General features: G+C 45.0%; 1 protein-coding gene across 6 annotated transcripts in view; it reads left to right on the top strand.

Annotated features, from left to right (window-relative positions):
* The first annotated feature begins 1,577 nt into the window (after window positions 1-1,577).
* The window catches only part of LOC129708382 (transcription factor 20-like), a 55,079-nt gene continuing 31,777 nt past the window's right edge, over window positions 1,578-24,879 (top strand). The window contains exons 1-2 of one of the 6 annotated variants that reach the window (XM_055654091.1): window positions 1,578-2,055; window positions 6,534-10,159. In XM_055654091.1, coding sequence (XP_055510066.1) covers window positions 6,557-10,159 — 3,603 coding nt within the window. In that variant the 5' untranslated portion in view covers window positions 1,578-2,055; window positions 6,534-6,556. Of the gene's footprint in view, window positions 2,056-2,077; window positions 2,551-3,335; window positions 3,503-6,530; window positions 10,160-24,879 lie in introns of those variants that run through there. The other 5 variants (XM_055654090.1, XM_055654089.1, XM_055654088.1 and 2 more) reach the window with 5 other exon arrangements.

The following is a 24,879-nucleotide window of genomic DNA, read 5'->3' as shown; positions in this document are numbered from 1 at the left end:
AGATTGCAATCTCCCACCCCAGACCTTACCTAATATTGTAGAATTCCATGTTCATACCATTGGGTTATAAGTTACTCAAGCAGAATATAAAATGCTGTTTCTCCAGTTTACATGTGGCCTCAGTGTGGCACTTGAGGAGGCCCAGGCCAGAAAGGTCAATATGGGAAGGGGAGTTCAAATTGTTAGCAACCGGTGGATCCAATAGGCCTTGGCGTAAGTGTTTGGTGAAATGGTCACTGAGTATTTTAAAAAAGAATTAAGCACTATTGTCATTTTGTTTGGGTGTTTTACAATTTCATTGAAAGTATTCAATCTGAATTTTTCTATTCACAGAAATCGCCATAAAAACATCCATAATCCCCTTTGAGCAGAACTCAGCAGGTCAGGCAACATCTGCGGAATGAAAGACAATGTTTTCAGTCGAAACCCTTCTTCAGGCCTATGCCTTCCTCGACTTTTAAACGTTTATCTATCGATATTACTAAAAGTCTGTTCTTGACCGGTTTTGGCCATCTGTGCTGCGATTGCCGAGAGAACGCCGCCACCTATGGCCGTCATTTTTGGCCACCTCGCTCGGAGCCCCCCTCCGCCGCATGTGTGCCAAGGATTTTTCCCGTTGATGAAAATTGACAGAGATATTAATGTTTTTACAAAATTCCCCATTCTCTCTGCTGCCCCTGCTGGAGGGAGGGGGAGGGACTATAAAACCAGGAAGTGGTGTGCCTCAATCAGTCTCTGCAAGTGGTGTGCCTCAATCAGAGCTCTGAATGACACTGAACAAATGCCTACAACACTGTGAGTACCCTTAATTTGGTTTGAAAATGAAAATATGGTTAGAGGTAAAAAAGCACTGCCTGAAAAATGGTTGTTTGGGTTGAAGTAAAAAGGCACTCGCTCTCTTTTCCCCACCTCTCTCTCTCCCTCCCTCTCATTCCCTTTCTCCTTCCCTCTCTCCCTGTTTCTCACCGGCGGTCCTGGATCCGATACACCCCATGTTTCCAGGTTATTCCCCCCCCGGCTCCATGGACCGCTCGGCCCGTCTTTCCCCCCCCCTCTCCCCTCTCCCCCCCCCCCCCTCCCCTCTCTCTCCCCCGCTCCCCCTCCCCCCTCCCCTCTCCCTCCTCCCCCCCCCTCCCTCCCCCCCCCCCCCCCCCCCCCTCCCCCCCCCCCCCTCCCCCCCCCCCCCCCTCTCCCCCCCCTCTCCTCTTCTCTCTCTCCCCCCCTCTCTCTCTCCTCCTCCCCCCCCCCTCTCCCTCCCCCCCTCCTCCTTCCCCCCCTCTCTCCTTCCCCCCCTCCCCCTCTCTCTCTCCCCTCCATTAGCGTGAGTGCGGCGGGGGGGGGGGCGTGGGGAGTAGTTAGTGTGTGATGCTGCATGCCGCCCGCCCCCCCCCCCCACAACCGCACGTTGGGGGAACAGACCCAACGGGTCTGCACTTCCGTCTAGTATTTTAATATAATATACCAAGACATTTTGATCTTCACCCCTGAAACAAAACCTTTAGTATATGTTTATATTCAGTTATTTTCAAAAATTATTAATTAGCATGTTGTTGGAAAATTATCTGGTAACAAAACGAGACATGGGACAAAACATACCAATGTTTTCCGCATGTTAGGGCGTTTAATTCCACCTCACCTGCTACAAATTTGGGTTGGGTTAAGATTCATTTTATTGCTCTATGTTCTTTTCTAAGGGGAAGTGCAGCCGTGGCCTTTTTTTCGTTTTTCTCAGCCCTTTTCTTTTGGTTTAATGTAAAGAGCGACGGTTAACACTTTGATATGTATCCATGGTCAAAAACGAAACGACTGCTTATTTGCAAGTTTGCAACACGGTCTTTCCGACTGCATGTGGCTGAGCAGAATCAACAGGCAGAGCTCGCCGCTGCCATGGAGACGGCCGTTTGTACGACAGCCTCACTGCGCTTCTGACCAAAGATCTTTGGTGGAGACCGACCGGCCGAGAGGCAGCCGCACCACCACCATGATGGAGATAGTGGGCTGAGTGACAGCCTCATCGCCGCGGCCGGCGACAGCGCCGAACAAGAGTGGCTTCAGGTAAAAAGGGGAAGTGAAAAGAAAAACCGCTCTCCAATCGCGACGGGAAGGAGGCGTTAGCCCAGCCTCCCCACTTCCCCTCCTTTGTTTCTAAACACCGCGAGGCCTGGTGGCGGCCTACACAGCCTGGGACTGGAGTGAGTGGATCAGCCAGCCGACCAGTGACTTGGCGGCGGACACCCACTGGAACAGAGGCGAGGCTCCTTTCCCAGAGGCCGCGTTTGCCGCTGAGAAGCGGCGCTTGAGGTGCGGGGGAGGCCAGGAGCGTGGCGGCGTTACCCTTTGTTAGGAACCCCCCCAACCCCCATGTGGACTCGATGTTTATCCCAGACTCTTGCAGTCAGATGTACAAAGGCAGAGTCTTGCCCTCGGTGAAACTCTCTCAACCCCGGCCAATCTCTTCCAGGCCGCCGTGCCTTTTATTTCAGCTTCCAACGACCAGTTTCTACCGATTTTAGTAAAGTCTGACCCTTCATTTGATGAGTCTTGAGGAAGGTAATGTGTTGATCATGTTTTGATTATTCATATATAAAACGTATTATGTAACATAGATATCTAACTACAAGAACAAACTCTTTGTTCTGGTTCACCATCCCTGCTGTCAAACTAATTTGGGACGAGATAACCGCGAGTTACTGCGCGCTGTGTTTAGACATGTGTCTTTTGTCATAATCCTCCGATTATGTCAATTGTTCCTTCGGTTTGTTCCCGGTGCGATTTGACTTGTTCCGCATCAAACTCTTCAATAACTGACGTATCCGATTTAAATAGCTCCTTTAAAAAAATTGTTAGCTTCGACTGAATTATTGTTATTGTAACAAAAAAAAATCACGTTCTTCTCAGCTGGACTACCTTATTTTACGATAAAAGTGGTTAAAAACTTATCTCTGTTCCAGCGAAACGTTTATTACAAGAAGGATTCAGGCCTCCAGAGTTTATAACTTAGTTGCTGATTCACCGCTGTCACGATGTGCTTTGGTGAGATCCAGATTAATATATTTACTTGCACCAACGGTAACAGAATAATACATGTACATAAAAATCACTAGTGAAATGAAAAGGTTAATTTCAGTTGTCAAACAGAAACAAATTTCCAGTTTCATTGGTGATTTTTCATTTAATTGTTGGTTATAGTAGAGCTTTCTAAAAGAGATCTGAAAGGGTCACAACGAGCGAAATTCCCCTCTACCTTTGCATACACTACGCTGCAATCAAAACCCTTATCCATAAAAGCATTTTCATTTCCTGCCTTAGTACTGCACATGCACTTCGTGTCTGATGAGTGATCACGTGTGCAGTTTTGTTCCATCCACTTGGGATGTGGCTGTTCTATGTGCTATGGTAATTAGTGGAAATGAATGAGACTGTGCATACAGCTTTCACTGAAGCGATGGTCTTTGTGTCTTGATGAAGCTGCTCATAAGGACAAAGGATAACGCCGTGGCGGGTGTGTTTTTGTTTCATAAATCTATTTAAATTTTAATTATCTTCATGAATTCCCAAAAATATGGATGCTGAACTTTTGAATCTAAATTGTGCATCTCACTGTTTCTGTTCTTTCTTTGTCTATTATGTCTTGCTTTTTGTGTTGGAGTGGATGATGTGATGCACAATACAAATTTATGTTCATTTCCATCAATTGTTAATATAAGGATTAATTGGGGAAAATGTTGTTTTGGCAGAAAAAATACACTGACCTGTATTCTTTTTGCAGACATTTCTGGTTAGATAGACATGGATATGTTTTTGAAAATTAATCAATTCTTTTATATATTTTAAAATTCTGGTTAAATCTGGAGTAATTGGTGAGGTGTAAATATGTATAGTTGAAATCAATTCAAAACTTCATATGTCATAGTTTATTACAACATTTAAAGTTTTCTCCGTATGGCTCATTTATTGTTATGGGTCTTAACTGCACAGCTTTTCATTCATTTTATTGTATGGTTTGGTCACTTACAAGTGCCCTCCATAATGTTTGGGACAAAGACCCATCATTTATTGATTTGCCTCTACTCCACAATTTGAGATTTGGAATAGAAAAAAAATCTATTGCACACTGTCAGATAATAAAGGCCATTTTTATACATTTTGGTTTCACCATGTAGAAATTACAGCAGCGTTTACACACAGTTTCCCATTTTAGGGTACCATGATGTTTGGGACACAGCAATGTCATGTAAATGAAAGTAGTCGTGTTTAGTATTTTGTTACATATCCTTTGCTGCTTGAAGTCTGCGATTCATGGACATCTCCAGTTGCTGGGTGATTCTGTGATGCTCTGCCAGACCTGTATTACAGCATTCTTTGGCTTATGCTTGTTTTGCGGGTTAGTATCCTTCAGTTTTCTCTTCAGCATATAAAAGGCATGGTCAATTGGGTTCAGGTCGGGTGATTGACTTGGCCACTCAAGAATTTACGATTTTTTAGCTTTGAAAAACTCTTTTGTTGCTTCAGCAGTATGTTTGGGATCATTGTCTTCTGTAGAATGAACTGCTGGCCAATGAGCTTTGAGGTATTTGTTTGAACTTGAGTAGATAGGATGTGTCTATACACTTCAGAATTAATTATGCTACTACCATCAGCAGTTGTATTATCAATGAAGATAAGTGAGCCAGTACCTTCAGCAGCCATACATGCCCAGCCCATAACACCCCCACCACAGATGAAGTGGTATGCTTTAGATCTTGGGCAGTTCATTCTCTCCACTATACTTTGCTCTTGTCATCACTATATGTTATTCTTCATCTCATCTGTCCACATGACCTTTTTCCAGAACTGTGGTTGCTCTTTTAAGCACTTCTTGGCAAACTGTAACCTGGCCATCCTATTTTTGTGGCTAACCAGTGGTTTGCATCTTGCAGTGTAGCCTCTGTATTTCTGTTCATGAAGTCTTCAGCAGACAGTGGTCATTGACAAATCCCACACCTGAAGAGTGTTTCTGATCTGTCGCAAATGTGTTTGGGGATTTTTCTTTATTATAGAAATAATTCTTCTGTCATCAGCTGTGGAGGTCTTCCTTGGCCTGCCAGTCCCTTTGCGATTAGTAAGCTCACCAGTAATCTCTTCTTAATGATGTTACAAACAGTTGATTTTGGCATGCCTAAGGTTTGGCTGATGTCTCTAACAGTTTTATTCTTATTTCTCAGTCTCAGAATGGCTTCTTTAACTTTCATTGGAACAAATTTGATCCCAATGTTGATAAACAGCAATAAAAGATTCCAAAGGTGATGGAAAGACTGGGTGCTGAGAGCTCTCTAATACCTGCATTAAGGAAGCAATTAACCACACCTGAGCGATTACAAACACCTGTGAAACCATGTGTCCCAAACATTATGGTGCCCTGAAATGGGGGCGGGGGGCTGGATTATGTATAAACAGCTGTACGTTCTACATGGTGAAACCAAAATGTATGCAAATGGCCTTTAATAAAATCTGACAATGTGCCCTTTAACCACATGCGATTTTTTTCTAATACAAATCTCAAATTGTGGCATACAGAGGCAAATAAATAAACGATGGGTCTTTGTCCCAAACTTTCTGAAAGGCATGTATAGCATTTGTTGTTTCTATGAGCACAATTTGATAAAGAGGCCTAGAGTAATTGAGCAAATAGGTGCGTCTACCACTCTCAACAATCAACGGATGTCGTGAAATGCTCCCCACCTATTGGCACAAGGGACTTTTAACATCTAGTCCTGTGTATTTGATTCTATAATTTGATAGTTGCTCTTTCATCCTTTAATTTGGAAAAAAACCTTTGCATTGCGAACATCTGACTTAAAAGGAGTGAGTATTAAGAAAATCTGAAAGAAAGGAATATGACCAGTTAATAATGTAATTTGAATTCATAAAGTTAGCCCATTTAAACCTACAGCACATTTTAAAAAAAAAATTGCTTCTCTTTCTCAAGATACCCAACTCCTTTTCACAATGCATTTCACGCTAGGTGCCAAAGTGACAGAAGTACAATTTTCTTTTGAGGAAACTATTAGCTTGGATCACTTTCCTTTGAACAAAAACACTGCTCCAAAACCTAATTCAGTTGACAATCCACTGAAGCATGTTGCTGTGCCAAAATGTTCCTGTCTTTGGGAAGCTCCGCTCTTCCAAAATTTGTATGGATATTAAACCACAAAGTACTTTTCAATAGAAACATTCTTTTTTATTTTAACGTACTGTTTTTTTTTAAAAAGAGATCGCCTGCTGTCATTACTCTTTGTGGAATGTTACTGTGTACTAAAAGGCTGTCGCCTGTTTCAGACTAGTTTTAAATTAGAATATTGGGATGATTCTAAGATGCATTGTGATATAAATACTGAATTGTATTGTAGATGCATCTGTTTACGGAATGTTCTGTAAAACTATTGCTTAACAGATTGTCTCATTTTTTATAAATTTACAATGTTTTTTTTTTAAATTATTAATGCGATTTATATAGTAACAAATTATTTTTATTTTATTTCTACAAATAGCAGAGTGGAGCAGAGAAAATCCTGTAATGGAGTCGGGTCAGGACCAGGCTGATGGGCTACAAAGCAGGAAGGATGACTTAATTAATTTCAGCATCCCTGTGGATTATTCTGTCGATTGTACAAGAAATCAAAGCGAAAGGTTACAGGCAAATGACCCTTTAGAACTATTGCATAGTGGGACTATGGATACCCATTACAGCATGTGTAGTAAGAACACACCCGGTGACTTAGAGACCAACACTGTACCACAGACTGACAAGGTTCACCTGGACGATGCCATCTCAAGTACTACAGTCACTGTCTCTTATGTTAATCGGTCCCATCTGTTCTCTTCCCAACGGATTCTACAGCATTCCTTGCATGAGCAGCCATTGCCATCACTCTTTATTCCTTCTATGTGTATGCAGTCACAGCAGATGTTGTCAGCCTCATTTGATTCTTCTGCACCTACCAATTTTGTTGACTCAACATTTGAGACTTCTGTTTTAGCACAATCTGGTGAATTAGAATCCATTAGAGGACTTGAAAACGGAATTGACTGCAGCACTGTGAACCAGCATAGACTAAAGGCACTGGACCTAGACTTGCCTTTAGTGGCGACCACTGTCCATGAATCAGATAATCCACTAGAACAAAGATTAAATACGACAGAGGAAATTCTGTATGAACATTCTAGTGCTTCGTCTGATATTGAAATGCAGGACTCTGTATGTGAGTTTTCTGGAGAAATGGGTGAGGAAAGTAAATGGATTGACTCTGTAAGTTCTGCTGAAACTCTTGTTCAAAACTTAGAAATGCAGGTAATGAAACTGACTCAGTCAGAGCACAGACCAAACAACAGTGAACAGTGTGAAAGCAAAAACCTGCTGGGCAGGATGGACCACTCTGAAATGCAAAATGGTACTGATGTTTTTACTGGGATTAAAACCTCTAGCAGCCAACATACAGATAGGAAGCTTCAGCCCATGTGCAACTTAAACAAAAGTTACAAAGATCAGACCACAATGACAATAAAAACAGAAAATATTGAATTTTCGGCGGCAGCAGTACCAGCTAATTCCGAAGAAAGGCTAAGTGGAAACAATTTTAATGAAACATGTCCAAAAGTGGAACCACCTTCCACTTCCATGCAATCGTCACAAAGTTTAAGTGCAGATATTTACAAGAGGGCAGACACAGAAAGGATCGGGACCAACACAACATCAGGTTACAAAGTGGCTCCCAATGCATGCAGCAGTGATTTCTTGCAAAATTCAGAAGAAATTATATGTACTTCAGGTGACAATGCAATCTTTCAAACTGATAATTTATCACAACAAAGTATAACAATTGAAGAATGTTTGCATGTGCAAGAAATAGCTTTATCATTTGACCTAAATAATGAAGAACTGTATTGTTCAGGAAAGGATGGCATAGCCACTGAAAATAGCAGTGCCTTGCAGGACAGCTGCAGCTCCACAGATGATATATTTTCTCCATCCAGTGGAAATCTGGCATCAAATATTAAAGTAACTGAACAGTCTCCATATCATGAAAGCAATTATAGAAAATCACCAGAACAAACTTCTGCTAATGACACAAATGATAACATCCTAATGGGTGAACCAAATTTGATCCCTGAATCGTTGCAGATAGTTAACAATGTACATGCGACCAGCAGAAATTCAGGCTCATTCAATAAAGAAATGCTTCCTTCCTTGGCAAAGCCATCAGCTTTAGAAAGTAGTCATCCTAGGATAAAGCCGTGCTCTCTTGAATTGCATAAACTAAATGTTCTTGAAACTGAGGGAAAATACGATGTCCGGGGATACGTGTTGGATCTGAAAAGAAATAACGTTGCTTCAATGTCATGCAGCATTTCTATGAGTCTATCTTTATCCAAGTCGGGCAAGAGTATTCATGAAGAAGAGGCAGAACCTGGTGAGAGCTCCAGTAGTGATAATGTATGTAAGGTCTTGTCTGTCCAGACAGAGCAGCAAATTCCAAACAGGAGAAAACAGACCATTGTGGCCAAGTATGAGGACAGTGAAGTAGTTTACATCTCGGATGAGGAAGTTATTATTTGTTCAGATGCAAAGACTGATGATCAACAGGACTGGAACCGGCCTCCAGTTCGGGATAATAAGAAGAGGAAGATGGCATGTCAACAGCATTTGAATCCGACAAATGAAGATCGGCCACTCCAGAATGCCGAACCCAAGCCTTTTGAAAGGAAGATTTTGCCACCGAGGCAGAGGGGAATGAAACTGGAGCAAATTGTGCAAAATATGGTGACTCAACCCAAGTCAAAAGCACCTAATAACCTTGGTGAGAGACTGAGAAGAAGTAGGGATGGGCCAATTCCTACTCCTACCAGGTTTCAACCACCGAGACGCAAGTCATCTGGTTCTGTGGCAGAACATAAGTCCAAAGGCTGTTCTGGATCTCTTCCTTGCATCAAGGATTCTTCACAAAAAATGAGTTTAGAATGTAAAATGCAAGAACAATATGAGGCGAACCCAGGGGAAACTAGCTCACCAACTGTGGAGAAACCTAACAGATATAAATCTACCTCAATTCCAGCATCCTGCCACGGACGAGCAACAAAACTGACCACTCCAGTTTCTTCCGGCAAGTCTTTATGCAATGCATCGTCATCTTCAAAGAAGTCAATGGAGCCTCATCGGGATGAGCATACTTCTAGTGAAAAGCATAGGTTTGGTGAGCCTGATCTCAAATGTCTAAATGGTAACAGAAGGAAACATTCAAGAAGCTCCAGGAATGCCTCGGAGTCCAAGAACTGTGTGTCATCCCGGCCACGATCTTCCCAGCCAACAACACGGCACACAGTAAGGAAGAGAACACATAAATCAGCAAGTAAAAAGCGGCAGTCACAGCGGGGACAGCCTTCAATGTTCTTTGCACCAGAAGAACCTGAGATAAAATTAAGAGCCTTGTCTCTTAAGGCTGAGGACCGTCGAGAAAGATATAATAGTTTTTCACCTTATGTTAGGGTAGAGTCTAAAGATTATTCAATGTGTACAGTAGTAAACTATCCCGAAGAGGATAATAATAATCTTAAACAAAAGAAACATTCCTATCAGCAGTCTCATGGTGCAATTCCAAAATCATCTTGTTTGACACTAGGCCCTGTAATAAATGAGGCGGCTCATAAAAACTTTCTAGTCTGCTGTCTTTGTGGCTTGTCTGCAAATGCAATGGAGCAAGGTGATCTTTTTGGACCTTTCTATCCGAGGGGATATACATCAAACAACCAGACTTCCCGATCAAAAGAAGCAAAGACTGAGCAAATTAGCACTGTTGTCTCTGGCTCTGCTTGTAATTCCATTAGGATTGCAGTAAATAAAACTTCTGGACAAAACCAAGATTTGAGGATGAGAGAAGGAGCAACGACTCGTGGCCAGAAACGTAGAAGTGTTGATGGTGTCGAAGAGACCTCAAAATGTTCAGAAAGTAAGAAGGCCAAGAGTGAGCCAACTTTGGAAGAGTGGTACCAGCCCCCATTGGTCGCAATGGATGCTAATGAATATTGGATGCATGAAAACTGTGTGACTTGGTGTGCTGGTGTATTTCTTGTAAGAGGGAAGTTATATGGGTTGTTGGAAGCTATCAACATTGCACAGGAGACGGTAAGTAAGCCAAGGAATTGTAGAATATTGTACAGTTTAACATTTGCTTCTTAAGTAACCTTTTAAATCCTCAGCTTTTGACTTTTTATAAACAATTGAAAGACAACTGCATCAACAATCTGATAATCTAGCCATGTGTTAGGATTTATGAATATTCAGAGGAGGGAGAAAAATATTATGCACTCTTTGTTTTCATCGCAATGAATCATCTCAGTAAAATAATGAGACCAGTTTTTTAAAATTAAAACGTCATTTAAATAGTCGATCTCAGAACCTTTTGGAGAGATTTCTTCATAATCACTTTGCAAGTTTTAATAAGTGTTCAGCAGAAATGAAAAGGAGCAACATAGTAAGTTTGCAATTCCAGCTTGAAAGTTTTACAAAGGCAAAAAGAGAAAGGTTTGATCCTGTGGATGAGATCAGAGTTTTACTCCAGTCAAGTCACTTATTTCTATAGCACATTTAAAAAACAACTCTCGTTGGCCAAAGTGCTTTACATTGGTGGAGGTACTAACGTTATACAACAGTGGTTCATGAATTAAATACAAACATCACTACATACATATAGCCCTCGCTCAGAGGACGTCAAGAAAGGCTTGGGAATAGAGATGAGTTTTAAGTCTCGACTTAAAGGAGTCGATGGAGGGGGCAGTTCTGAGGGGAAGAGGGATGCTGTTCCACAGTCTAGGAGCTGCAACCGCAAAGGCGTGGTCGCCCCTGAGCTTATGCCTAGACCGTGGGATGTTCAGTAACCCCAAGTCGGCCGATCTGAGGGACCTGGAGGTAGTGTGGTGGGTAAGCAGACTTTTGATGTAGATGGGGGCAAGCCCATTAAGGACTTTGTAGACATAAAGGAGGATCTTGAAATTTATTCGGAACCGCACAGGGAGCCAGTGGAGAGAGGCCAGGATCGGGGTGATGTGGTCCCTTTTTTGGGTGCCCGTCAGGAGTCTCGCTGCGGCGTTTTGGACCAGTTGCAGGCAGGACAGGGAAGATTGGCTGATGCCAGTGTAGAGGGAGTTGCAGTAATCTAGGCGGGAGGAGATAAATGTGTGGATGATCTTTTCATGGTCATCAAACTGGAGGAATTAGTTCCTCCAAACTGGAGGAATACTGGTTCAATTGGCTGCCCGTACCAAACAAGGTTTATATTTACATTAAAATAATATTTCAGGATAACTAGAAGTGCGAAAAACTTCCTTTTTCGGAACTCCCACTTTCCCTATGCAAGCAAATGAAGTGAGCCTGCTCGTTTCCATTTTTTTAAGCTTGACCCTCACTAAACATTGTAAAACAATAGGTTTAGCATGTTTGTTCTATCCATTTCTTGTGGTTCCTAATTTTTAATGCCAAACCTCATGTTGACCATTTATACTGCCCTTCTTCCCCCCCCCCCTCCCCATCATCTCTGATTTCCTTGCCCACACCCACACCTCTACATTCAATTGTGCTCAGTAATTCCAGAGATTTACTGTGTAAAGGAATACAGAACAATTTCTGGATGATTTGCATTCTCTCAATCTAACTCGTTCCTCCTTGAGATCTTGAATTTTTTACATTTGTACCTTCCTGTCACAATCTAGTTGTTAGAAATGTTGAGTTATTCATTTTAAGTTAACATTTTAATGAAAAGTATTTGTGAAGCTGGAAATACTCATTGAATGATGCTTAAAGCCAAATCAGTAAATGTTGATGTTGGTTTTTAGGGTAAAGCTTGAATTGGTGCACATTGTATAATTTTGCAATGTAACTTCTAGTTTTATTGGATGGAATCATAAATTATAAGAATTTGTTCAAACAATTGCTTCTGGTTCCGGTGGAAATGTGGTTGTATTTGGTACAGAGAGTAAATGCTGATATGATGAATAGTTGACTAGGCTTTGGCAGTTCCACAAGTTACTTTGAATGAGGGTTGACTACATTCACTTTGTCACTACAGGTGCACAACCTTTTATCCGAAAGCCTTGGGACCGGACACTTTTCGTAATACAGAATTTTTCGGCTTTCGGAATGGAAGATTTTTAGCGTAGATTTTAACGGCTGGCGGAGTGGCAGAGTGCTCGGCTCATATCCGCAAGGTCGCGAGTTTGCGCCTCGATCCGGGCAGTTACTCGATCGCGAGTTTGAGTCTTCAATGTAGTTTTTTCTTGGAGAATAGGAGAGAATAGGGAGGGTTAGGCTGGGATCATTCTCTGCGAGATGATCTTAGTGCGGGAGACAAGTGTAGGAGAGGTGTACTGACTGTGTGAGCAGAACTTTGGAAGTGATTGCCCACCATTCTCAAAAGCCGCTGTGTCTCCATGTCCCTCCAACTCCAGAGGAATCCGCTCCCCGATGGGCCGCTACGGCGACAAGTGGCAGTTCGCCCCCAGCCCGAGCTGCGCCCCCTCATCCGCAACCCGGGTTGGAGCGGGGCTGGGCTAGAGTTGTTGCTGGCTGTGAGTCTCTGGGATCTCCGTGCTTGCAGTGGGCCTGGGGGTCGGTGTCCCGATGAGGGGGCGCAGCTCGGGCTGTGGGCGAACTGCCACTTGTCGCTGTAGCGGCGCATCGGGGAGCGGCTTCTGGTGGTCCTGACGTCTCTCAGCTCCTGTCCAGGGGGACGGCCGGAGACGTCAGGACCAACAAGAACCCGCTCCCCGATGCGCCGCTACAGCGACAAGTGGCAGTTCGCCCACAGCCCGAGCTGCGCCCCCTCATCCGCAACCCGGGTTCCTCTGGAGTTGGAGCGGGGCTGGGCTAGAGTTGCTGCTGGCTGTGAGTCTCCGTGCTTGCAATCGGTGTCCCGGTGTCCCGACGTTTCCGGCCACCCCCCTGGAATGGAGCTGAGACTGGGAACTGTACCGCCCTTGCCCCCTCCCTCTGCAACTGCAAACAACCCCACAGTTCCCAGTCTCAGCTCCTGTACAGGGGGGTGGCCGGAGACGTCACAGCCCGAGCTGCGCCCCCTCATCCGCAACCTCAAGACCAAGACGCACCTTGCACACCATCAGCTTCTGTCCCTACGGGGACAGCGGAGAGCGTGTTCCTCTGGAGTTGGAGCGGGGCTGGGCTGCTGCTGGCTGTGGGTCTCTGGGATCTCCGTGCTTGCAGTGGGCCTGGGGGCCGGTGTCCCGTTGGTCCTGACGTCTCCGGTGACTGGCACTGGCTCCGACGTGAAGGCAGTGCAAAGCCCCCGCGCCGGTGCAATGGGCGGGGAGCTGGAGAGGGGAGGGAAGGGGTCACACATATGGCCGGGAAGCAGAGGGGTGTAGGTGGGGTGAAACTGAAGGGAGCGACAATTTGCTGCTGCCTGCCCGCTGAGTTAAAAAATTCCCACGCAAGACTCACGATACACTGTGTATCGTGAGTCTACCGTGGGAACTTTTTAACCCAGCGGGCAGGCAGCAGCAGATTGTAAATTATTAACCCTCCCGCGCAATATACCCTCACCTTCTCTTTTATGAATGGGGATTTAGTTCCCCTTTCTTCGAGGACCGACTGGAGGTTCCGCTGTCACCTCTGCGGGCCGCCCTCGGTGAACGTCTTCAAGGACCTTTCTTCAAGGACCGAAAAAATGTCCGCTATTCGGAGCTTTTCGTTATTTGGATCGTCGGATAAAAGGTTGTGCACCTGTATAATTAAGACAACCACCAGCTCAAATTTACTTCAATTATTGCAGTACTGGTGTATTTTCAATAGTCCAGAATTTGTCATTTTTTAAGAGCTACAGTTATGAGTAGTTAACAGTAGACGTCCTATAATTTATTCCATTCCTTCAGTTGAGATTTCTGAATTTCCTATTCATAATTCTGAAGACTTGTATTTCCCACAAAGAACCAAGTTTGATGTCAATTTGATGTCTCAAATTCAAGATTATCATATGAACGATTATGGTGGGATACAGCTACAATGGAAAATCTTGCTTGCAGAAGCTTCACAGACATAAGGAATTGGACAAACACACAAGTTATAAGTAGATTATACATAGATTATGCAAAATTGTAAAAGAAAGAAGACTGCAAAACAGGACAGTCGTGTGAAAAAATTATTAGGCAAAAAAAAATAGTAGTGAAAGAGGTGGCCCATAGTGTTCCATTGTCACGGTTAGATTAGGATTGTGTAGATTAGTTCAATGCAGAATTACATACAATAATTATGTTCCTTGTTTATTCAGTGAAACCAGAGAGAGATAAGAGTAAAACATGAATGGATTTAATTGTTGTATTGGTGTTGCCCTCCAAGGATTGTTGCTTAACACTGAGTTCTAAAATGTATTCGAAGTCTCATAACTTGTTCTTGTCACCGACACGCCTTCTAGATTCTCGCTGTGTAACAATCCAATTACACATTTACATTAGACACAAAATACTCGAGTAACAGCAGGCCAGGCGGCAAATCTGGAGAGAAGGAATTGGTGACGTTTCCTACCTATGTCCAAGACACCTCACATGCTTTTCGTCTAAAAATAAGTTCTACACATTTATATTGTGGAACTCTGAAGAAAAATGCTGCAGTTAAATAAAATCTGATTAGGGTCAGTGGGAAAAATGAACTGAAAATTGAGTTGCATTGCTGTCAGTATGTGCACTTCACTATTGTGTGTGCTTTGATTTATGCAATGTTAGGCTATATTGTGCTTCATCGTGCTCAGGATGCCAGTGTACACAAGGCTATCACAGACTTTCAGAGAGATGCTCCGAGAGGTTCCTCTGCTTGCGGCCCATTTGTCGGTATGTGCTTGATGGAATGAAGTGTGATGTGCAAGCCTTCACAGGGCTCTCGCTTAACTTTTTTTCCCTGTTGCCAGCCGGGCAATCTTTACAGCTTTTTAAGTTGCCAAATGACTGTTTAGGTGGTCATTTGCATGAAGCGTGTGATAATGTGCTTGGACGAAGTGCGTAGTTACCAGTTGGAATTATGCTCAATGAAGCATTCACATACAGGTGCACAACCTTTTATCCGAAGATCCAAATAACGAAAACCTCCGAATAGCGACATTTTTTCAGTCCTTGAAGAAAGGTCCTTGAAAACGTTCACCGAGGGTGGCCCGCAGAGGTGACAGCGGAACCTCCGGTCGGTCCTCGAAGAAAGGGGAACTAAATCCCCATTTATAAAAGAGAAGGTGAGGGTATATTGCGCGGGAGGGTTAATAATTGACAATCTGCTGCTGCCTGCCCGCTGAGTTAGTTAAAAAGTTCCCACGGTAGACTCACGATACACAGTGTATCGTGAGTCTTGCATGAGAACTTTTTAACTCAGCGGGCAGGCAGCAGCAAATTGTCGCTCCCTTAAGTTTCACCCCACCTCCACCCCTCTGCTTCCCGGCCATGTGTGTGACCCCTTCCCTCCCCTCTCCAGCTCCCCGCCCATTGCACCGGCGTGGGGGTTTTGCACTGTCTTCACGTCGGAGCTAGTGCCAATCACCGGAGACGTCAGGACCAATGGGACACCGGCCCCCAGGTCACTGCAAGCACGGAGATCCCAGAGATCCACAGCCAGCAGCAGCCCAGCCCCGCTCCAATTCCAGATGAACACGCTCCCCGTAGGGACCGAAGCTGATGGTGTGCAAGGTGCGTCTTGGTCTTGAGGTTGCGGATGAGGGGGCGCAGCTCGGGCTGTGACGTCTCCGGCCACCCCCCTGTGCAGGAGCTGAGACTGGGAACTGTGGAGTTGTTTGCAGTTGCAGAGGGAGGGGGCAAGGGCGGTACAGTTCCCAGTCTCAGCTCCAGTCCAGAGGGGTGACCGGAGACGTCAGGACCAACGGGACACCGACTGCAAGCACGGAGATCCCAGAGACTCACAGCCAGCAGCAACTCTAGCCCAGCCCCGTTCCAACTCCAGAGGAACCCGGGTTGCGGATGAGGGGGCGCAGCTCGGGCTGTGGGCGAACTGCCACTTGTCGTTGTAGCGGCGCATCGGGGAGCGGGTTCCTGTTGGTCCTGACGTCTCCGGCCACCCCCCTGGACAGGAGCTGAGAGACGTCAGGACCACCAGAAGCCGCTTCCCGATGCGCCGCTACAGCGACAAGTGGCAGTTCGCCCACAGCCCGAGCTGCGCCCCCTCATCGGGACACCGACCCCCAGGCCCACTGCAAACACGGAGATCCCAGAGACTCACAGCCAGCAACAACTCTAGCCCAGCCCCGCTCCAACTCCAGAGGAACCCGGGTTGCGGATGAGAGGGCGCAGCTCGGGCTGTGGGCGAACTGCCACTTGTCGCCGTAGCGGCCCATCGGGGAGCGGATTCCTCTGGAGTTGGAGGGACGGAGACACAGTGGCTTTTGAGAATGGTGGGCAATCACTTCCAAAGTTCTGCCCACACAGTCCGTACACCTCTCCTACACTTGTCTCCCGCACTAAGATTATCTCGCAGAGAATGATCCCAGCCTAACCCTCCCTATTCTCTCCTATTCTGCAAGAAAAAACTACATTGAAGACTCAAACTCGCGATCGAGTAACTGCCGGGATCGAGGCTCAAACTCGCGACCTTGCGGATACGAGCCGAGCACTCTACCACTGAGCCAGCCGTTAAAATCTACGCTAAAAATCTTCCATTCCGAAAGCCGAAAAATTCTGAATTACGAAAAGTGTCTGGTCCCAAGGCTTTCGGATAAAAGGTTGTGCACCTGTATTATGTTCAAGAAGGAACTGCAGATGCTGGAAAATCGAAGGTAGACAAAAGTGCTGGAGAAACTCAGTGGGTGCAGCAGCATATGTGGAGCGAAGGAAATAGGCAACGTTTCAGGCCAAAACCCATCAGTCTGAAGAAGGGTTTCGGCCCGAAACATTGCCCATTTCCTTCGCTCCATAGATGCTGCCGCATCCGCTGAGTTTCTCCAGCACTTTTGTCTACATTCACATATTATTTCTGCTTCAAATAAAGTCACAAACTAAACATATTCACCAATCAAGACATTATATACCCACTATACCCATCTGACAGGTTAAACATTACAAGAGATGGCCAAAGGACATAACTACAACAAATGTTCTTTTGGTAATATGTTTAAAGGTGTCAAAACAAATAATAACATTGGGAATTAAAACACATTTGATTGCATTCCGTTATCAAACATAGTCATTGTTCACTCAGAAGACCATGAAGCACAATAGGGTCAGGGTGTGTGTGAATCAGTGCGGTGTGGATAGATGGCGGGGGGGGGGGGGTTTGAGAAGGCAATCGGTGCGGAATGGATGGATTGGGGCAGGTGTATTAGTACGTGTTGGTTGGAGTATGTAAAATTGTGAGGGGAGATGTCAGTGGTGTTGAATACGGGATCAGTACGGGAAGGATGGGGGTGAGTTCAGGATGAATGGGGGTAGATGCAAATGCTGGAGAAATTCAGCGAGTGAGGGAGCATCTATGGAGCTAAGGAAATGTGCAACGTTTCGGGTCAAAACCCTTCTTCAAACTGTTCCTCCCATTCTTCTTGAATGGGCGGGGGATCAGTGCAGGATGGATTGGGGGGGGTCAGCACAGGATGAATGGGGGGGATCAGTACAGGATGAATTGGGGGGGGGAGTCAGGACTGTGGATCGGAGGTTCTGTGCAGGATGAATGGGGGATCACTACAGGATGAAAGGGGATCGGTATAGGATGAATGGGAGATCAGTACGTGATGAATGAGGGGATCAGTACAGGATGCATGGGGGATCAGTACAGGATGCATGGGGGATCAGTTCAGAATGAATGGGGGATCAGTAAAAGATGAATGGGGAGATCAGTAAAAGATGAATGGGGGATCAGTAAAAGATGAATGGGGAGATCACTGCAGGATGGATAGGGGGAATTGGTGCGGGGTAAATGGAGGGTGGATCAGTACAGGATGAATGGGTGGGTCAGCGCAGTATGAATGGGGGGGACCAGTGTAGGAGGGATGAGGGGGGGGGGTGGGGGTGTGGCAGGAGAATCAATGCGAGGTGGATAGGGTGATGAATAGATTGGGGGGGGGGGGGGGTAGATGGGGAGGGGAGCACAGGGGATGTCAGTGAGGACTGAATAGAGGAGGAGGGATTGGGGATCAGTGCGGGATGGAGAGGAGGGGTCCCAGGATAAGAGGGGTGGAGGGGGGCGCACGAGAGAGAGAGGGTGGGGTGGAAGGTGCAGAGGAGGTGGGGAGGAAAGGAAGGTCAGCGCTCCTCGGACAACATGGCCTTGGCCATCCCTGTCCAACGCCAAAGTGCCACCGCCTCCCCTCCTCCGCCAGCTGATCGGAAGGTGCGGGGCCGAGCAGTGCAGCTCAAAGATCCAATAGCTATAGGATCTGTCGTGCAGCTGCTTCAGACGGCGGAAGGAGGCCTCCGCCTCCCCCTCCCTCTCTCCCTCCTCCCGGCCTCGGCGTGCGGGTGGGGCTGTGAAAGAGCAGTTGGCGGATTTGAAAGCAGTGGCCGTTATCAGGGAGATAGCGGTCTCTGCTTGAAAATCCGCCAACGGCGCTTTCACAACAACGCCTCTCGCACGCCGAGGCCGGGAGGAGGGAGGGAGAGGAAGGCTCCTTCCGCCGGGCGGGGTGCGGGAGGAGGAGGCGGTGGAGCCGCTATCGCGGCCGCTGTTGCCGCTGTTCGGAGCCCGTCATTTGCTTCGACCCTTCGTCACCACGCACATAGTATCTTTGCCCCGCTATCAAAGATACAAGACGAATACAGCCGCCGACACGAAACGTCACGTTCCTATTCTCCAGAGATGCTGCCTGACCCGCGGAGTTACTCCAGTTTTTTGTGTCTATCGGTATAAACCAGTATTTGATTGCCAAGCCGGGCAAAATGAGTCGGCATTTAGGTTGCCCGGCTGCACTTTGAGTGGTCAATGGCACCCGGGCAACCTCTAATTTCGAGCCCTGCTTCACTTTGGTCATAGAGTCATAGAACTGTAAGACTAGCAGAGAAACAGGCCCTTTGGTGACAAAGTTGGCATATTGGGCTAGTCCCACATGCATTTAATGCATAGACCTTTAAACCTTTCCTATCTAAATATCTGACCAAGTGTCTTTTAAAAATAGTTATTGTATCTCCTTCTGTAACTTCTTCTGGATTACCCTCTGCGTGAAAAAATTGCCCCTGAGGTCCCTCTTAAATCTCTCCCTTTACTTAACTCGATAGCCTCTAGTTTTAGAATTCTCTACCCTGAGGAAAAAGGAATGACCCAATTGTTCTTGTGCACTCAATAAGGTCACCCCTCAGTCTCCTGTGCACCCAGTGTATTCAACCCTTCCCTAAAACTCAAGCCTGTCAGCTGAGGTGAATTGGTGAATCTCTTCCATATCCTTTCCAACGTAATGACATCCTTTCTAAAGCTGGGAAAGCAGACTGCGCATATACTTCAAGTGTGGTCTCGCCAATGACTAGTACAAATGTGCCAAGTTGTGCCAACATTTGTACTCAATACCCTTCCCAAAGAATATAAACGTGCTAGGCACATTCACAACACCAACCCAGTGACTTGCCACATTTAGCAAACCATGTTCATGTACTCCCAGATTTCTCTGTTCAGCAACACTCTCTAGGGTTCTACCAGTTATTGTTTAATTCCTGCCTTGCTTTGATATACCAAAGTGTTCCACCTCACACTTGAGAGAGAGTTTCACCATTCCTTAGTCTATCTTCCCAACCGAGCTAGATCCTGTTCTAAACTTAGAATGGACAGTGAAGAAGGATATCTATCATTCGTTTTGGTGTCATCTGCAAATTTACTGACAAAGTTAACTGTACTTCTAAATCATTGTATATTACAAATGGCAGTGGATCCAGCACTGATTCCTGTGGCATACCACTGGTCTCTGGCTGCCAATTGAAATAATAACTCCGCAAATATCTTCAAAACCAATTTTCCATCCAATGGCTAATTTATCTTGAAAAATTCTATGCAAACTTATCTTGCATTCCATGCAATCTCATCTTGAATTCCACGCAGTCTAACCTTTAGGACAAGCATACGATGTGGGACCTAGTCAAAGGCTTTGCTAAGATCCTTCCAGACAATTTCCACTGCCTTGCCCTCATAGAAATGGTTAATTTTCATTGGCCAGTAGTGCCCCGGTTTCCCCTTGCTGAAATAATGGTACAACATTAACTACCGTCTGATCCTCTTAAACTTCATCTTTGGCTAAAAATGATGCAAATCACTCTGCAAGGGCCATCAAATTCCTCCCCAGTTTCCCACAAGGTCTGAGGACCTACTTCAATATAACTTGTGTAGGAAAGAACTGCAGATGCTGGTTTAAATTGAAGGTAGACACAAAATACTGGAGTAACTCAGTGGGACAGGTATCATCTCTCTCGAGAAGGAATGGGTGACGTTTCGGGTCGAGACCCTTCCAAGGAGACTGTCGGGAGTGGGGGACAGAGATAGAATGTCGTCGGAGACAATAAGACAGATGGGAGAACTGGGAAGGGGATGGAGAGAGGGAAAGCAAAGGCTATTTGAAGTTGGAGAAGTCAATGTTAATACCGATGGGGTGTAAGGTACCCAAGCGAAATATCAGGTGCTGTTCCTCCAATTTGTGCTGGGTCTGACTCCTTGCTCAGCACTTTAAACTCTCCATCCCATTCTCAATTTGACTTTTCTATCCTGGACCTCCTCCATTGTCGAGCGAGGCCCAGCGCAAATTGGAGGAACAGCACCTCATATTTTGCTTGGGTAGCTTACACCCCAACGCTATGAACATTGACTTCTCTAACTTCAAATAGACCTTGCTTTCCCTCTCTCCGACATCCATCTGGAGCAGGGTCTTGCCCCGAAACATCACCCATTCCTTCTCTCCAGAGATGCTGTCCCGCTGAGTTACTGCGGCATTTTGTGTCTACCTTCAAGATAGCTAGTTCTCCAAGGAGTTGCCAGCAGATGGATCAAATGTTTAATATATTCACACCAGGATGGACGTGTGGTGTAGAGAATATGCAGCTGTTTCATGTCTTCTACGGCCTGAAGACTTCCTAATATGTTTACAACCAATAAAGTACATTTTGACGTGTACTCATTGTTGCATTTAACAAGATTAAAACAAGCTGATTGTTTCACAATTGCATTTTATGATCTTGAACCTGAAATTTACAAGCTACTATAATTTCTCACTGGTTTTGTAATGAACTATGGTTGGCTGCATCATACTCAATTTGACCCACTGGCCATTTGCCAAACACACATCCATATTAGTCCCATGGCTCTACTAACTTCTGGTCCCTTTCAAGATAACTAGTGTAGGAAAGAACTGCAGATGCTGGTTTAAATTGAAGGTAGACACAAAATGCTGGAGTAACTCGTGCGTCGAGCAGTAGTGATCAGCTTTAAGTGTAACATCTTGAGAACTTGCCTCTACCTCACTTGTCCTGACAACCTTTGATAATCAGAGACTTTGAGAACAATTAAAATTGATTTTAAGTAATTAAAACAAATAAATTAACTTAAATGTATTTAATAAACAATATGAATATAAAGTGAAATAAAGTAAGCAGAAAGTTCAGCCAGATTTACCCTTAATGAAAGGGTAAGTCAACAACCCATTTCAAATGATGGGTCTACTTTGTGGTTGGCGAGATGCATGTTGTAATAATAATAATAATAAATACTTTATTAATCCCCTTTTCAGGGGAAATTCAGATGTTCTTGCAGCACACTAATAAAAATACAACATAGCATTAAAGAAGAAGTTTAACATTAAAACATAAAATCATCCCCCCACAATGGTTCCCACTGTGGGGGAAGGCACAAAGTCCAGTCCCCATCCCCTTGTCCACCCATGGTCGAGCCTATTGAGGCCTCCACAGTTGCAGCTACAGCGGCCCGATGTTTCAGGCCCTCTCGCCGGGTGATGGTGCTCCGGCGTCGGGAGAACCCTCTCAGCGGCTTGGGATGCCTGGAACGGCCACTTCCTAACCGGAGACCGCGGCTTCCGAAGTCAACAGGCCGCGCTGGACGGAGCTCCACCACTGGTGATCTCGGTGAGAGATCCCAGGCTCCCAATGTTAAAGTCAGCGCCGCTGCCTGCGGCTGGCCACTCCACAGTCCCACAGCTCCGCAATGTTCCATAGGCAGATCCCAGCATACCGGAGTTCCAGCGCGGCGACCCAGGCAAGGCATCGCCCGCTCCGCGATAACGCTGTGCCGCCGCCGAAGCCGAGGTTCTGGCCAGGTCTCCTCAGGAAACGCCACTCCAGGCCCCGCTGGTAGGCCGCGAAGGCGGGTCGAAGGTGCTGCTCGGAGGAAGGCAGCCTCTCCGACCAGGTAGGGACTTGTTTCCCTCCCCCCCCCCCCCCCCCCCCCCCCCCCCCCCCCCCTCCACACACGTGAAAAGATTAGACCCATAACTACACACTTTAACATACTAAATAAATAAAAAGAAGTGAAAAAAACGGACAGCTGCAGGACATAGTCCCTCTCCAGGTTGTACCCGACCCTTGGATCATTATGTTATAGAATGTCCTGGGGCTTGAGTCCATTGGTGGAACAGGATATCAGGTTTGCCACATCTGACATTGATGCATTCTGAGTTTCTTCCCAGTGGTGCAACAGCTGTCAGCAAGACTTGACTCCTTTGCTCATGGTCGGGTTAACATTTAAATGCACCTGTCCTCTTTATACTTGAGCACCAGTGACTAGTTACACAGGAAGTCAATAGAATTTTTACAATTCCAAACCTGCTAATTTGTAAGATTTGAATTTGCATGTAGTCATTACTTAATAGGAGACATTTTGACCTGTTGTGCCCATGGCAGCTCTCTGCAAATGCAACACAGTAAGTTGCAATTTATGGCTTTTTTTCCCACAGTTCTGTAATTTTTGTTTGTCCAGATGTCTCTTGATTGCTCTTTGGACACAATGAACAATTGAATCTGGCTTCAGGTAGTGAATTCCAGATTGTTTGCTGTATGTAAAAGATATTCCTCATGCCACCACTGGCACTTTTACCAATCACTTTTAAAGTTGCATTCTCAGGTTTACAATCCTTTTAACTACATTGGCAAGTTTTTCTTTTTTTTTCTCTTATCTAGACCCTTGATTTTGAATGCCCTAATCCAATCACCGGTTTTTGTTGCACGGAGAGCCGTCCCTGCTTCTCCAATCTAATTATACAATTTAATTCCTTCGTTTCTGGAACCATTCCATTAAATCTTTCCTGTATCATCTCTGGGATTCATGTCTTTCCTATAATCTAGCGACCAGAATTGTACACAATTTACTCTAATTATAACCTTTCTTTATCGAACCTGCATTGCCATGTACCTTTTTAAAATTGCTTTCTCAAGCAGTCTAGACTTTTTCAAATTTAGTACAAGCACTACTCCAAGTATCTGTACAACTTGAAATGTCGTCAGACATGTGTCTGCTTAAACCATCTTTAATCGTTTGGAGTCATCCATCACCATCCATCCATCACACTGTTTAGCACATTGACAAGCTTCGAGTTCTGTGTAGATTTCAATATGATACTTTGTACATACAAATCCCAAGCTATTAATGTATATCAAACATTTGAATGGATTTCATCCCTATCCCTTTTAAACGTTTCCTAACCGTGTACCTGTCCAAGTGTCTTTCAAATGTTGTTAGTGCCACAATTACCTCCTCATTCCATATAGACAACACGTTCTGTGAAAAAGTTATCTCTCGGGTTCCTATTAAATATCTATCCCCTCACCTTAAGCCCATGTCCTCTAGTTCTTGATTCATCCACCATGGGTAACCCCCTGGGTAAAAAAGTGCATTCACATTATCAAGTCTCCTCATGATTTTCAACACCTTTACATGATCACCCCTTAGCCTCCTGCATTCTAAGGAATAAAGTCCTAGCGTGCCCAATCTCTCCCTATAGCTCAGTCTCTTCAGTCCTGGTAACACACTTGTAAATCTTCTCTGCACTCTTTCCAGCTTAATGACATCCTTCCTACAGCAAGGTGATGAAAACAGAACACTGCACTCCAAATGCAGCCATGAAGCCAATTTTGTATCCAGTTAGCTAGCTCTCCCTGGATCCCATGTGATCTAACCTTCTAGAGCAGCCTACCTTAGAGCAGGCCGTACTGAAGTCTTTATAGACAATGTCTACAGCCTTGCCCTTGTCAAGCTCCTTTCTTCAAAAACCTCAAATTCTACCAAGTGCAAAACTACATGTTGACTGTCCTTAATCAGCTTCTGTTTATCCAAATGTGTTTTTATATCTCATCTCAGAATATTTTCCAGTAAGATACCTACCACAGATGTTAGGCTGACTGGTCTCAACCTATTTATATATATATATATATATCTCCAATGTATATATATATAGTGTTTAAGAGGGAACTGCAGATGCTGCTAAATCGAAGGTACACAAAAATGCTGGAGAAGCTCAGCGGGTGCAGCAGCATCTATGAAGCGAAGGAAACAGACAAAGTTTCAGGCCAAAACCCTTCTTCAGACCCGAAACGTTGCCTATTCCTTCGCTCCATAGATGCTGCTGCGCCCGCTGAGTTTCTCCAACATTTTGTGTGTATATATAGTGTGTGTGTGTGTGTGTGTGTGTGTGTATATATATATAATATACAATATGTGTACAATATTTTAATTAAATATTAAATATACATATGATATATATATATATATATATGTATATATCTATATTACTAAAAGTCTGATCTTGGCCACTTCCTGTTCTGTATATTGATTTTAGAAAAAACGCTGCCACTTATGGCTGTGATATTTGGCCATCTTATTCAGAGTACCCCTCCGCTGCGCTGTGCAGGACAAGAGAATTCTTCCCATCAATTAAA

The sequence above is a fragment of the Leucoraja erinacea genome, chromosome 23 (genome assembly GCF_028641065.1).
Source record: "Leucoraja erinacea ecotype New England chromosome 23, Leri_hhj_1, whole genome shotgun sequence".
In the NCBI taxonomy this organism is placed as follows: domain Eukaryota; kingdom Metazoa; phylum Chordata; class Chondrichthyes; order Rajiformes; family Rajidae; genus Leucoraja; species Leucoraja erinaceus.
This window is presented reverse-complemented; position numbering and strand designations above follow the sequence as displayed.